This window comes from Pipistrellus hanaki (assembly GCF_964339955.1).
Source record: "Pipistrellus hanaki genome assembly, chromosome: 8".
Taxonomy (NCBI): Eukaryota; Metazoa; Chordata; class Mammalia; order Chiroptera; family Vespertilionidae; genus Pipistrellus; species Pipistrellus hanaki.
Window position 1 is genome coordinate 54280892 of NC_140510.1, and position 14275 is coordinate 54295166.

Below are 14275 nucleotides of genomic sequence, written 5' to 3' on the forward strand. Positions count from 1 at the left end.
CTCTCTTGGAGAGATGGGAAGAGGGCTGGCTCACCTGAGACAGCTGGGCGCATGAATTCAGTCGACATGTTCAACAAATTACTCAAACCCGGGGGGCTGGCAGTCACAGATGGCCTGTGACCTTTGGCCCTGATGTCATCCTGTACTGATTACGTAGCGAAGGGATTTGCAGAGGTAATGAAGGCTAGTAACTAACCAATGAGAGGCCACCCAGGTGGTTCTGGTATCACTGGAGGTCTGCTCTTCGGGACTCTGAGTGAGGGCCCGTGAGAAGACCCATTCCAGGGACTGGGAGAAGCCTCTAGAAGTTGCTCCATCCTTAGCCGAGGGCTGGGATATGGGACTTGGTCCCAGAGCCACAGGGAACTGGACCCTGCCACACCCTGAATGAGCTGCCAGGGAATTCTTCCAGGTTTGGGTGAGGATGGGGCCCAGCCCAACCCAGAGGCTGAGACCTGGGAGAGAACAAGTCACCCAAGAGGGATTTTTGGCCTCCAGGACTGGGAGCCCACCAATGGGGTTCCACCGGCCTCTTCGATTGAGAAGGAATGCACCAGGTGTGGCTGCTGTGGGATGGTCCCTTGGGTCTGCAGACACTGGGGGCTTTGAACTCAGGGGCAGGCTCTGTGCAACCCCAGCCGGCACTTAGCAGGAGATCAGGGCAGGTCCCAGGACAGAACCCCCTGCAGCTGGGGAGGCCGGGGCCCAGGAAGGGTACCAGCTGCCATCAGCACTCCCTGAGCACAGTGCGACATCGCTGCCACGCCCATCTCTGTAACACTCCCGTACCCCCAAGACCAGGGAAAGGGACAGGCCAGGATGTGGGCACTGGAGGGAAGGGGAGAGCAAACAACCTGCAGTCAAGGGCAAAGTGGAGCTTGTGAGGGGACACTAAAAGCAGAAAGCATCCTCTCGGCAGAGAAAAGCAGAATAAGCACACCGCCGTGAGGCGTGTAAGTGGATAAAGTCTCCTGGAAATGGCAAAAGGGCAAAGATTCAGAGGTGTTGAAACGGACGCCTGGCTGAGGGAGGGTGGGGCGGGAAGGGCAGGAGAGCCTCTGGGATGAGTGGGCTGTGCCGTATCAGGTGGAGTGGAATTCAGGACAGAGCGGTTCCGGGCACAGAGGCCTCCAGATCTGGAAAGGCTGGCGCAGCGAGAAACGTGGAATTCTGAAGAGCATGCCGTAAAAATCCACAAATCAAAGACCCTTGGAGTAAAGGAGAGGTTGCCAACAGGGAAATCGCAGTGGGAAAATTCAACGCATCACTCCCAGCCCGGATAAATTCAGGAGAGATCCAGTGAGGAGCGTTGTGTTGGTAACGGTGGATTTAATAGGTATACTTCAACTTACTTTCAAAAGTGCATGGGACGCATGCATGTGAACATATGTGTAAAATGGAACACAGTCCCACCCTACCTCTCCTGGTTCCTCGGACCCTCACACCTCACGCGTCCTGCCACCACTCAGCAGGCACCTGGGCCCTGGGATGACCTCTCCCCCGCCCCCATCACCACAGCTGCTTCGGCTGGAGGGATTCTTGAAACAGAAATTACATTTGGTCTTACAAATCTTTTCTGGGCTGAGCTCCTCCGTGCTTTCTCTGCCCCCTCCCCTGTAGGGCCATCCCTCTCCCTCCCCATCCATCCAGGGCACTTGGAGAGGCGTGACATGCAGCTAGTGGCACTCATGGGGCCGAGAACCTGTGTCCTGCCCCACAAGTCCCTTGAGCTCTGCTGCCCGCATCCACCTCAACTTCCCAGGGTGAGGCCCAGGACCCTGGTCCCCAAGGGCCTCCCAAGGGCCAGTGCTCCGCTCCAAGCACACTGTTCCCATGGTCCCGAGGTCCTCAAGGAGCCTCAGCTTTCTGGGGCCGGGCTGGTAGTGACGGGGAGGCCCTTCACCCAGGCCATCACCCAGGCTGGCCCCTCTCTGCACCCAGGTTTCTCCCCTGGAAACCGCAGACTCTAGCCACCTTCACAGCAGAGCCCACTTGGGGCCATTTACTGAGTCCGTCCTGTGCAGCCTGCTGTGTGTGTGAGGGACGTGGGTAAAAAACCGTCCCACAGGCCTGGGTGAGCTGCTTGGTTGGTTCGAGGGTCAAACCGTATACCAAAAGGTTTCTGGTTTGATTCTGGGTCAGGCACATACCTAGGTTGTGGGTTCAATCCATGGCCGGGGTGCGCACAGGAGGCCACAGGTCGATGTTTCTCTCTCACATCCATGTCTCTCTCTCTCTCTTTCAAAACCAATAAAATTTCCTTGGATGAAGATTAAAAATAAAAGTCCCACAGCAGCGAAGACCTCACCCCATAGACAGAGAACACCGAGGCTGGGCCACCCTATATCTGCTGGTGTGGCCACAGAAAAAGGCCGGGGTCTGCCCCTGGTCTGCCTTTGGCAGGCTCTGCCACCTAGGCCAACTCCCTCTCTGCCCAGGACTCAGTTTCCCCAATCTGTAAAATAACAGCTAGGACCACCTCAAATACAGCCCTGCAGGGACAGCCCTGATAAGCTATGTGGGAACCCAGTATCCCTTGAGGTCACCTGCCCACAGGGACCTGAAACCTCCCCTCCCCAGCAGCCCTCTCAGCCCCCACTTCCTCTCCCAGCCCTGGGTCCCCACCTGGAGCCGCCTCTTCTCCTGGCCTGCTGCCTGCACACTCGCCAGGTACTTCCTCTCCAGCCTCTGAAGCACCTCCTTCTGCAGGGCCCTTGTGGCCTGGGCACTGCCCGCCTCCCTCTCCGCCTGGCGCCAGCCTGTGGGCAAGCAGGGTGGCTTGCCTGGTTCCCAAGGTTTAGGGACTCCCATACCGGGGACCGCCCCTCCCATCTCATAGGCTGGGAAACTGACAACCTTGCTCCTCCCTCAAGGCTCAAGGCCTGGACCCCAGACCCCTCCCCAGCCTACCCTTCTCTCAGGCCTTTCCTTCCAGACATTCAGGCCCTGGGCCTGGCTCCCTGGGTGACCCACGGATGGGGTGAGGGACAGAAATGCAGTGGGGTGACCAGCAGGGCAGTGGCTTCTCTGAGGGCAGAGACCCAAGGGGGGGAAGGGGGATGGGCCCTGTGACTGGGAGGAAGGCTCCAACTTCGGGCACAGCCAGTGCAGAAGCCCAGGTAGGAAGGGCATGGCATGGAGGGAGGCCTCTCACAGTCTCGGGAAGTGCTGTCCCCCAGCTCAGGGGGGTGCTGGTTTGGTGTTACCCCATGGCCCACGCCTGAGCTGTTCCCAGGATTGCACAGTGGGGGCCAGGAGCGGGTGTGCTGGGGCGCCCCCAGGAGTGGGAGGGGAAGGGGGTCACCTTCCTCGGCCTGGGCCAGGGCTGTCTTCAGCTGCCCCACGTGGCGTAGGGCTCGGGCACGCTCCCTCTCCACCTCTCTCAGCCAGCAGCTCAGGTGGCGGACCTGGGCACACCAGTTGTCCTGGGAGAAGGTCAAAGATCAGCAGGCAGGGCTGGGGTGAGGGGGGAGCTAGAGGTTTTGGGGGTCTGGTGGGCATTATAGAAGCACTCAGGACAGGCCCTGGGGAGGGCTTGAAGGGGCTGTGCCTGCATGTCTAGGTTTGGGGTATGCACGTAGAGTGGGGGAATAGGCCATGCCATGACTATCAGTCTTTCCCATAGCCCTTCCCACCTGGCCGGTCAGGAGGGGCACCCCTGGGGTGGCATGCTGGGAGCTTGGTCCCCTGTGGGAGGTCATTGGGGACACTCTTTAGGAGACAGGCATGGGGATGGCCACCCCTGCCCTGGACCTAGCTGGACAGCACACAGAGAGTGGCCCCTCCTGTCTCTCAGAGCCTTCAGGGCAGGTCCTCTCTGTCCCTTTTTACCCGCTCCCGCTGGGCATCCCGCAGCTTCTGCATGAAGTCCCTCAGGGCGTCCTGCACAGCGGCCACGTCCACGTCTGGGCCGTGCTGTCCTGGTGCAGGTGAAGGCCACCGAACTGGTGAGCGGGACCTGGCAGGGGGGCTGGCACTGTGCCGCCCAGAGCGACCCTGGGAACCGTCCACACCTGTGGGACAGTGAGGCTGAGGGAAGGGACTCGGTGACACATGGGTGCCCTGTCTCCCTTTCTCTCTGTTGTCTCCACCCACAGGGAGCTGGGGGTGGGGCACAGGGTCCAGGCCCTTGCGGTGCAGTGTGAGGCCCAGGGAGGGGTGGGGGTGGCCAGGGCCTGGGAGAGGAGCCCCCCGAAGCCACCAAAGTTACTGACCTTTGGTGGGGGAGCCGGGCCGTTTAGGGGAGGCAGAGGGGCTCTGTGCTCGGAGACCCAGCTCGCAGCAGAGTGTGGACCAGAGCCGGCTCAGCTGGCCCTGTGCGTCCCGCCTGGCACCCTCTGCCCGGGCCAGCTCCTGCTCCAGGCTCTGGACGCGGTGGTGGGCCCTGTCCAGGCGGGCCTGGAGGCTGTCAGTCACACTGCTGGCCTGCTGCAGCTTCATGGTGGCGCCGTGCAGCTCAGTCCGGAGGCTCTGTTCAGCTCCGTGGCTCTCACAGAGGCGCTGCTTCACCTCCGCCAGCTCCTGCTGCAGCCTCAGGACCTGCGGCAGGGCCGTGGGGGCTCAGATGGAGGCTGGATACTAAGGACCTCTTGCCACAGCCCCTCTTTGGCATATCACAGCTGGAGGGACCAAGGCCCTGCCTCACAGCCCATGTTTGTCAGGGAAGACACCTGAGCCCTGGTGGGGAAGGGCACCCCAGGACCACGGAGTACATTCGGAGAGGCAGCAGAGAGCCCCCAGCGGCCTCATGAGAACCTGGGCCAGACAGGGCCGTGGCTCTGGGCTGCACCTCCTGCAGCCAGCCCCTACTTGTCTGCCTCTCAGGACCTGTGGTAGCAAAGGCTGTGTCACCTGAGACCAGAGTTGGGGACCCTCAGGGTGCCAGATGCCCCACCACAGACTTCCAAATGGATAACACTGCGGAAAAATAGAATGTCGTCCACCCCACACAGTGCACGGAGGCTGAGGCCGGCAGTGAGGCGCTGGGTGACTCCCCCGACGGCCCTGGCTGGGCCTCCCTTGCTCCCTCTCACTTCACTTCAGCCCCTGGCAGCCCCCTCTCCTCACCATCCTTGCTGGGTCACCTTCCCCCTTCTTCTTTGGGTGGCCCAGCCCCGGTGAGAGGGGCCCTCCCTGACCCTGCTGTCCCTCTGCTGCTACCCATCTCCCCACTCCCAGTTAGGCCACTTGTTTGCTGCTGCAGACCCTGGTCATGGCCTGACTGTGTCCCCAGTCCTCCATTCACACAAGGTGAGTGAATAGGGCAATAAACGGGGGACACCCCCCCACCCCCTTGGAATGTGCACAGGTTTGGGGGGAGGCAGCCAGGCCCCAGCTCCAGGCTGTTTAGCCCCTGCCAGACTGTAACCCCCGGGGCAGGAGGCCTGGCGCCAGTGCAGGTGGGCCTCATCTCATCTCCCTCCCTGGGTGGCCACAGTATAAGGACCCCATTCACAGATGGAGGTGAGGGGCTGTGAGGTCACACAGGGGTCACGTGGGCCATGGGAAGTAAACCATGTTTCTGGGTGTGGTGGGTGCTTGGTAATAGCCATTCTGCACATGACTTTGGGTCTGAACCCGGGAGCCCCACACAAGGCCGAGGCTCAGGGGGACCTCAGGCTGTGTGTGGGGGGTCCAAGGCCACCTGGCCGTGGGCAGCGCAGCCCGCAGCAAACAGAACCTGAGGGGCGGGGCCTGGGCCTGAACAGAGGGTCTTTCAAGCTGGTGTGGGGCTGTGTGTGCTGGCGGGGGGAGCTCACGGCAGAGTGCATGGTGTAGGGTGTGGGGACATGTGTGCAGGCGTTTGGGGAGAGCTCATGGGAGAGTTTGTGCCAGTGTGTGCAGGTGTCGGGGTGTGGTACACATGTGCAAGCCTGGGTGTAGGTGTGAGCTCAGAGACCTGAAGCTCTTGGAAAATTGGTTTCCAGAGTCCCCCGTGCCTGTTCCCAGGCTCAGAATGCTCTTCACCTGGGTGAGACTCTGTCCTTGACTAATATGTGATGAAATGAGGTTGAATGCAAGGCCTGGGCGGCCCTGGACCTCTGCCTCCCCTTTTGGGGCCCCTCAGCCCTCTACCTCCTTCTGGGCGTCTTCCCAGGCAGCGTCCACCTCCGCCGCCTGCCTCTGCAGCTCCAGGGCCTCCCGCCAGCTCTGCTGCTGCCGCTGCGAGTCCTGTGTGCACCGGGCCTGCAGCTGGCGCACCTCTTGGCTTTTCCTCTGGTTCTCGGTCTCCAGCATCTTCACCTGGGGGTGGGAGTGGGGGGAACTGATGGGGGCCCACGTCCCCTCATAGGCAGCCTCCTGCACTCCTGCCTCTGCTCACGTGTCCTGGGAAGAAGCCTCCCTCCCGGGCAGCTCCCCACACTTGAGGACGCTCAGGCTAAGTCCAGCTCTGGACAGGGGTCTGTGCAGTACGCTCAGACCTTCACCCTCAGCCACTCTACAGACACCTGGCACCTCCACCCGGGGGCCAGGACCCTGTGGGGCTCAGAGCTCAGAGCTCGACATTAGCCCTGGTGGCCCAGCCTACCACCGGCATCAGCCACTGGACATGTGCGAGGAGGTGCCTCCAGGAGACCCCGTCTCTGCTGTCAAGCCCCGGCTGTGGAGGCTTCCCCCAGGGTGTCTGTGCTGAGGGGCAGAGCCAAGCTCCCGCCTGTGCCCTCAGGCTGGATTTCTGACCCTCAGGGGTCATGAGTCTCAGAAGGTCGTTTTAGGCCATTCGGTTTGAGGTTTGTCGTCTGGGCCCCATAGGGCAGACCCACCCAGGAGCCCTGTGAGTCTGAGCAGGGCCCTTCTGCTGGTGGCTCCAAGGGCACAGACAGCAGGCCAGTCTGCGAGCTCTGCCCTGCAGCCCTGGGTGCCCTGGTGGGAAGGGGGGAGTAGGGAGGGGGGAGAGGGAGGGTGGTGTGTGTGAGGCTCAGAGAGCTTGGTCACCTGTCTGCGGAGCTCCTGGAGGTCCCGGCAGGTGTCCAACTGGGCCTGCTCTGCTGCCTGCAGGCTGGCCCTCAGCTTGCCAGCCTCCTTCTGGGCTGCGGCTCGGGCCTCCTCCAGGACCAGCAGCTTTTGCTCCTTTTCTTCCTTGGACCGCTGAAAACTGAGTAGAGCATCATCGGCTGGGGCTTGGGGAGCCACCCGGGGGCTCTGGCATCTCCCATGGTTACCATTCAGGCTACCCTGCAGGCTGTTCACCTCACTCTATGGAGACATGCCTAAGGTGTCCCAAAGCCCAGCCTCCTTGGGGCTGCCTGTCACCTTTGGGCTCAGTGGGTTTGAGTGACCAGATGTCCTGGCCCTCTCTATGTCTCCAGCCCCTCTCACCACTACTCCCCTCCCTCCAGCCCCAGCCATTGCCCACTGGCCACTGGGGCCCATCTTTCCTGCTGGAGGGGAACTCCCTGAGGGCAGGGACAGGTCTGTGTGTCCAGGTGACCCCTCATGGCCAACAGTCATCACTCTGGATGGACAGTTGGCACCCTGGATCTGCCGGGTATATCCCCCACCATCATCTGGCCCAGCTTAGTAGGAAACCCCTATCCTACCACGGCTTGGGGGCAGGGAGCTTTGGGGCGAGGGGGACTCCCTGCAGCCAGTCCATGGTGGAGCCATACCTGGCCTTCTCCTGCTCTGCCCTGAGCACCGCGGCCCGCAGCTCGGCGCTGGAACGCTGCAGCATGTCCTTCTCGAGGGCCTCGTCACCCAGGGCATGGTGGGCCGCCACGACCTCCCTGCGCAGCCCCTCGAGACTGTCCTCACGGCCCTGCAGCTCCCTGCGAAGCACAGCCAGCGCCTCCTGGGCCTCCCCCAGTTGTGCCCGCAGCTGCTCGGCCTGGAGGAGGAGCGTGCAGCTCTAAGAGCCATGGCCCAGCCCGGATGGGGGTGTGTGTCAGGAGCTATGGATCCAGCAGGCAGAGCTGCTGCTCTAGGGACAGCCACGGGCAGCACACAGCCTCGGGCTCCGGTCTGCAGTGCTAGTGTCCCGCTGGCCCCATCTCCCAAGTGCTTGCAGAAGCAGACAGTCTGGTTCTGCCAACCTGTGGCTGCAGGTGACTCCCCAGGGCCAGTCCCAGAGCCCAGGCAGGTGACTTCTCCTAGTTCTGGTCCTGTCCTGTGCTCCCTCCCTGGACCCCAGGGTCGATGTACACTCCATGCATGGGACACGGCTCTGCCCACCCATTTGCACGGTCCCCACCCAGTACCCACTGCCCAATGGCCCTTGCCACCTGTTGGGCTCTGGTGTCCACTTCTCTCCCTCAGTAATGGCGTGGCACCCAGGTCCACTGTCTGCCCTGGTGTGGGCAGCAGTGTCCGTGGCCCAGGTTCCTGACCCCTGCGCACCGGTCCCCTATCAGAACTGGAGGCAGTGGGGAGGGTGGGTCTCTGGTGTCCTTGGAATCCTCCGTTGGCACCAGCGCCCACTGGGCCAGGCTGTCCAGCTGCTCGGGCAGGGAGTTCTCGCTGTGTCTGCATGGAATGCCCCTGCGTGAGCCTCCTAAACTCGAGGTGGGCAGTGGAGGCCCATGGTTGGAGGCTCCCACGCCCAGTCTGCACCTCAGGGAGCTGACCAGGGAGGGGCAGAGGCTGCAGGTGGGACACCCATCACCTGGAACCAGGACCTGTTCTCTCCTGTGCCAGGCCCTACACCAGGGCTTCTAGGCAGAGCCTGCTGACACCAAAGTGCAGGTGGGGGTCAGGGACCCTACTCACCCTGGGGCACAAAGGCCTGGGCTCAGCCCTGCTAGGAGGGCCTGGGGGAGAGTGTAGGCTTGGGGAAGGGGCAGCCCAGCCCTCAATGCCCAGGCTATGGGTGGGGGCTCTGCCGGGCGCCTGGTGTTTTGCTGGCTGTGGCCATAACCAGGACACTGTAGAAAGCTCTGTTCCAATTCACATGTCCCCAAGGAGAAGACAGAGGAAGCTAGCGGGATATGCCAGGGAGGGGAAGCCGCAGGAACTCTGGGCCATGTCAAGACGCCGGTTTGCCAAGAGCAAACTCCACTTTGCTGGCTGCTTCTGTGGGACACTGTCCAGGCCCCGGCCGGCCTGGCTCCTGCACCCGCCCGCTGTTATTGTTGTTCTGTTTTTGGGAAGGGCCTGAGCCCCCCCTTCGCTCCCCTCCCACCCCCCACATGTGGGAGCCACAAGTTGTGTAGAGCATTTTCCGCTGAGCTCAGCAGAAATCCACCCAGAAGGTCAAGGACCAGCAAAAGGGCCTATCCATCACAAAAGAAGCTGTTTTCCTTTCCCAGGACAAGGAGATGAAAACAAGCAAAACAAATGCAGGGCCCTCCCCCGCACCTCCACCCACCTCCCTCTGCCTCCCGAGAACAACCATCCCTTTTACAGGAATTTTACAGCCAAATCGCTTAACGTGATTATAATAATTATTTCTTTACTAAAAATTGTATAAACAGCCTCTTTTGAAATCTCCTGCGGGGAGATGGTTGAGAGCTCTGCATAGAGGGAGGGGTGTTGAGGGCCCTGGCCTGCGTGTGGCATGTTCATTTGTGCACACATGCCAACACAAATGCGTGCTTAGTGTGCACGTGTGTGTGCATGCAGCATGGTGACCATGTGGTTGTGCAACTGCACACAAGTATGTGTGAGCATACATGGCATTGCGTATGAGCCTGTAAGTGCATGTGCTGCCTGTTGGACATACTAGTATGTGTGCATTTCATGGTGTTCACATGTGTTTACGTGTGCATTGTGCACGCACATGCATGCGCACACTGTCACTGTTTGTGTACATGTGTGTGCATGGGGTATGGCGTGTGCATGTGTGTGAGCCATGCAGTGGGTTCATATGTGTGCATGCACGCACACATGTGTGGACTCAGTCAGGGCTGCCAGAGGCCTGTATGTGCCTCCAGTTTAAGGGCTGTGAAAATGTTACGGTTTCCATGGCGACTCTGGCCAGCCTGGCGCCTGTGAGGGCGCTTCCATGCTCCTCTTTCCCCTTCACCCCCCGGGCTGCCTGTCCATCTCCCCGCTCCCTTTCTGGAGGCCCCTCTCCAAGAACCTGAACTTGCACATCTCCCAGCTCCTCCCCCCGCTGCCCCCAGTTTTAAAACCTCATTTTGTTTCCCCGTGTGGTCGCTGACCGGCCTGACTTTGAAATCTGTTGAAAGGAGACCTTTCTCTTTGGGGGCCAAAGTAAACAGCCTGTCATGTTAAATCACGCTCTCTTCCTCCGTCCACCCAGCCTGCCCGGGTGCCGGGGGAGGGCGAGCCCGCTCCCCCCGCCGAGCCTCCAGGCTAGTGCATGCGCACGGCCAGCGCCGCCTGCCAGCCTTGGCACACCGCCCAGGGTGCACGCGCGCGAGAGCCTCGTCCCCGCCTGCCCGCCCTACCTGGGCGCCAGCTTACCCTCCCCCAGCTCAAATCCCGAGTCCTCCTGCCCTCCTCTCCCAGGCGCCCGAGCCTGTCAAACCCACCTCAGAAACACCTCCCAGATCCGCCTGCCTGCCCAGCTCCGCCGGCCTCCGGGGCCTTTCCTGCTCACCCTGCGCAAGACTGTCCCCACCCAGGGCACCATCACAGGGCTCCTGGGGCCATGCCCGCCCAGGCAGGCCCACCCTGCACCCCTGCTGCCTCTCTGCTCCAGGAGACCCCAGGGCAGCCTCACACCACCCCCTGCTCAGTTCCATGGGGTCCATGCCTCACGCTGCTCACCAGGGATCTTCCCACAGCGTGTTGGATGGATGGGTCTCTAGGCTAATGGCCCAATTCCCTCTCCTCACCCCCAGGTCACCTGCCTTCTCTCCCTTCTCCTGGTACTCCCTCTCTCACCTCTCCTAGCACCTCCCTCACTCCCCTCGGGGCACCCTCTCACCTCTCTGCCCGCATTGCTCCGCTCTGCCGCCATCTTCCGGAGACTGTGGCTCAAAGCCGAGGTCTCCCTCTGATGGGCCGAGATGGCCTCCTCAAACTGGGCTTGCAGGGCCTTCAGCTCCGCCGCCGTGGCTCTGACTGTGGCCTGGGGGAGCAGTAAGCCAGTGAGGCATCAAGGGGCTGCCCATGGCGGGCGGGGGCCACACAAAGTCCTGGGACCAGATGGGCAGCACAAGGCAGGTGTGGGCCAGAGCAGGGACTGGGGCTCTGGGAGGCGGTTCTTGTCCTGACTACAGCCAGTGCCACCCATGCCAGGTCCAGAGTGGACACAATGGTGAAGGGTGGGGGCAAAGGCCCCAAGGGCATCCCTAGGGGAAGGGGCTGACCCTATTGTCCCTTGTGCCTTTCCTCTGGGATCCCCAGGCTGCCAGAGCAGGGCTATCCAGCACTGACCTCTCTCCTGCCTAAATCATTGCTATCAGGCCCACTGCGCTGGATAGTGAGCGGCCAGGAATGGCTGCTTGGCAAATGAAAAGAGACACTGGATCTGGGCTCCTGCAGCCGGGCAGGGGCTGGCATTTGCACCAGGAGCGGAGCCTCTGCCCTCTTGGGTTTGTGGGGCACAGGAGGAGCACCCTCAGCCTGGGGTGTCCCAGGGAAGGTGCCTCTGGGGTCCCACCATCAGTGTAGGGGAGGAAGGTTGGACCCCTCAGCGGACGTGGCAGTGGCTGGGGGAGGGCTCCTGGAGAGGTGACCACGGGAACCCCTCCATCAGCCGGAACTTTCAAACAGGCAGGTGACACTCACAGTGCCTGCAGGGCCGTTCCTGCAGGGACCACAGGCCACGCTCAGGTGGCCAGACATCCGTTCAGGACTCAGCCTGACCCAGTGTGCTTTCCTGTGGCCACAGCACCCAAGATGCTCCTCCCTGACACTAAGTGATGGGCACGGGGAGGAGGCAGCTCCTTGTCCAAGAGCAAAGATGTCATCTGCTCACCTGTGCCCCAGGCCCACCCAGCCCAGCCTCTGTACTGGGACTCAGGGTAGTTTGAGGGTTTCCTTCACAGGCTTCCTTCCCCTAGGAGGCAGGGGAGCCCCTCAGTTGCCCTGAACCCATCTCTGGGACACACACCCCATGCCACACCCCTTGCTTAGGGCACTGGTGGGCTGGGTTCTATCAGCTCGTGCCTCCTGCTCCTTTTTGTTGTTGTTGTTTATCCTCACCTGAGGATATCCTTTTCATTGCTAAAAAGAGGGAATAGAAGGAAAGGGGGAGGAGAGAGAGAGAGAGAGAGAGAGAGAGAGAGAGAGAGAGAGAGAGAGAGAGATATGTGAGAGAGACACCAATTGGTTATCTCCTGGATACACCCCTACTGGGGACTGTGAGCTGGGGAACAAACCTGAAACCCAGGTATGTGCCCTTGACCAGGAATTAAACCAGCGACCCTCCGATCTGTGGGCTGACTCTCTACCACTGAGTCAAACCTGCCAGGGCTCACGCCTTCTGCTCTTGGTGAGGGAGCCTGCTCTGTCTCCGTGAGCGCCCCCCCCCCCCCCCCCCCCCGCCGGGCTTGTTCTTACATGGCCTGCAACTGGTGTTCCTTGGCTGGCCTTTCTCCCTCCCCCCGCTCTCAGTGGGTTTTCATTTTCATTTTCCAAGCTAAGGTGGCAAAGAACCCTTAATGAGCTCCCTAAAGGACCTGCTTGCTGGCAGGCCATCCAAGGGGACACACAGCCAGAGTGAGGGAGACCCCCTGAGAGCTGGGGGAGTTCCCAGGGTCTGGGGGGCTTTCTTAGTTTCCTGCCGCCTGAGGGGAGGGTTAAAGGAGCAACTGGGGGGGGGGGAGGAAGGAGGACACAGTCCCAGGGCCCCCCACTCCCCTCTTGGCTGTGCACATTGAAGGGCCATCTGCTAGGGGGTGGGACAGAGCCTGACAGGGATCCAGGGAGTGAGGATCTTGGGCAAGGCTCCCCTGAGTGCTGGTGCCGGGGCCGGAGATCTTCCCCAGGCAGGAGGGGACAGAGACACCCTGGCAACCAACTCCTAAGAGCAGCCCCTTGTCCACCACACAGGCCCCTGCCCCCTGTCCATAGGCCACAGTGAACTCATGGCCTCCCAGCCAGGCCTTTCTGCCCTGCAGCCCAGGAGGGAAGAGCACACTGGTCCACGCACTCATTCTTGGACTCCTGAGTCATTCACTCAAGGCCAGGGAGCATGTGACTGTGCTCTTGGGACGAGGACACGCCAGGGACCAGCGTGAACAGGGGTCACCGAGGTTAAAAGTGAAAGAGCAGCACTGGAACAGAAAGGTGACTGGGGCTGGTGGGACAAAGGCCCCGTGAGGCTGCGTGGGTGCGGCTAGAGGTGGAGCTGTGTCCCCCTCAGGGTCCTGGAGGGTACCTGCAGCCTGTGTCTGCTCAGGGCCAGCCCCAGGACAGCTGTCTGACCCCAAGTGCAGCCAGCGCTCCTGAGATCCCTCTCCATCTGTTTCCTATCACCTTGCTTTGACCACCTCCTCCTGTGAGTGGGCCTGTGCCTCCACATTGCCCACTTTATAAATGGGCTGAGGTCACCCTGCCAGCAATGGCAGTGGGTGCTCAGTCCCATCCATGGGGTGAGGACACGGCCCCATAATTGCTTCCCCTCCCCTCTCCAGAGTCCTAGTTGCTGCTGCCTGTCCTGCCCTAGACATGGGCTCCTGAAGAGCACTCAGGGGCCCCACGTAACCCCAGCTGCAGCCTGCAGCAGTCTCCAGGCACATGTGGGCCTCTGTCCACTGTTCGAGGGCAGGCAGCTGCCTCCTGGGGTCTCTCCCAGCCCATGGTGGCTGCCTCACTCTAGGCTCTATGGGATTTTCCGTGGCTGTCCTTCCTCTGGTTTGGTTTCTTCTTTGAAAGGGGCCCCTCCAGCGAGTCAGATTTCCTGCAGTTGTATTCAAGTGTACAGACAGGCAAGGCTGGGGCCAGTGGATTGGGGGCACAGGCCTAGGTTCTGCCCACTCTGATGCTGGCTTATGTGGAGTCCCTGGTGCCTTCTGTGGGGGCAGGGACTGGCTTCATCAGCCTTTCCTTCCCAACAAGACAATGTTCCCTCCCAGCAAAAAGCCTGGAGATACCCAAGAGAAACAGGCTCAGAGGGGGACCAAGGGGGGTGTATACCTGGGATGAGGTGGGAAGGGTGTATCTGGGGCTCTGCCAGCACCTTCTGGGCATTGCAGGTGGCCAGGCCAGTGCCTGGAGTCTGGCTGATGGGGGCACACAGGGCTCACCTCTGCTTGCTCCTGCTGGCCGCGGGCCTCCTGCTGCACCTGCTTCAGCCTCTGAGTGGCCCGGGAGAGCTCCTGCTGCAGCAGGCTCCTTTCTGCTTCTTTCAGAGACAGGGCCTGGTGTGACAGGGGGTTACTGGGTGCTGAAGCCCTTGGCGGGATGCAGCACGCTCCGGGTT

General features: G+C 61.3%; 1 protein-coding gene across 1 annotated transcript in view; it reads right to left on the bottom strand.

Annotated features, from left to right (window-relative positions):
* The window catches only part of CROCC2 (ciliary rootlet coiled-coil, rootletin family member 2), a gene marked incomplete at both ends in the record, with an annotated part of 51980 nt that overhangs the window by 9558 nt on the left and 28147 nt on the right, over positions 1-14275 (bottom strand). The window contains 9 exons of the mRNA XM_084893085.1: positions 2626-2778; positions 2970-3425; positions 3832-4013; positions 4215-4539; positions 6076-6243; positions 6937-7096; positions 7611-7828; positions 10832-10975; positions 14100-14213. Of these exons, the coding sequence (XP_084749211.1) occupies positions 2626-2778; positions 2970-3425; positions 3832-4013; positions 4215-4539; positions 6076-6243; positions 6937-7096; positions 7611-7828; positions 10832-10975; positions 14100-14213 (1920 nt within the window). The remainder of the gene's footprint in view (positions 1-2625; positions 2779-2969; positions 3426-3831; positions 4014-4214; positions 4540-6075; positions 6244-6936; positions 7097-7610; positions 7829-10831; positions 10976-14099; positions 14214-14275) is intronic.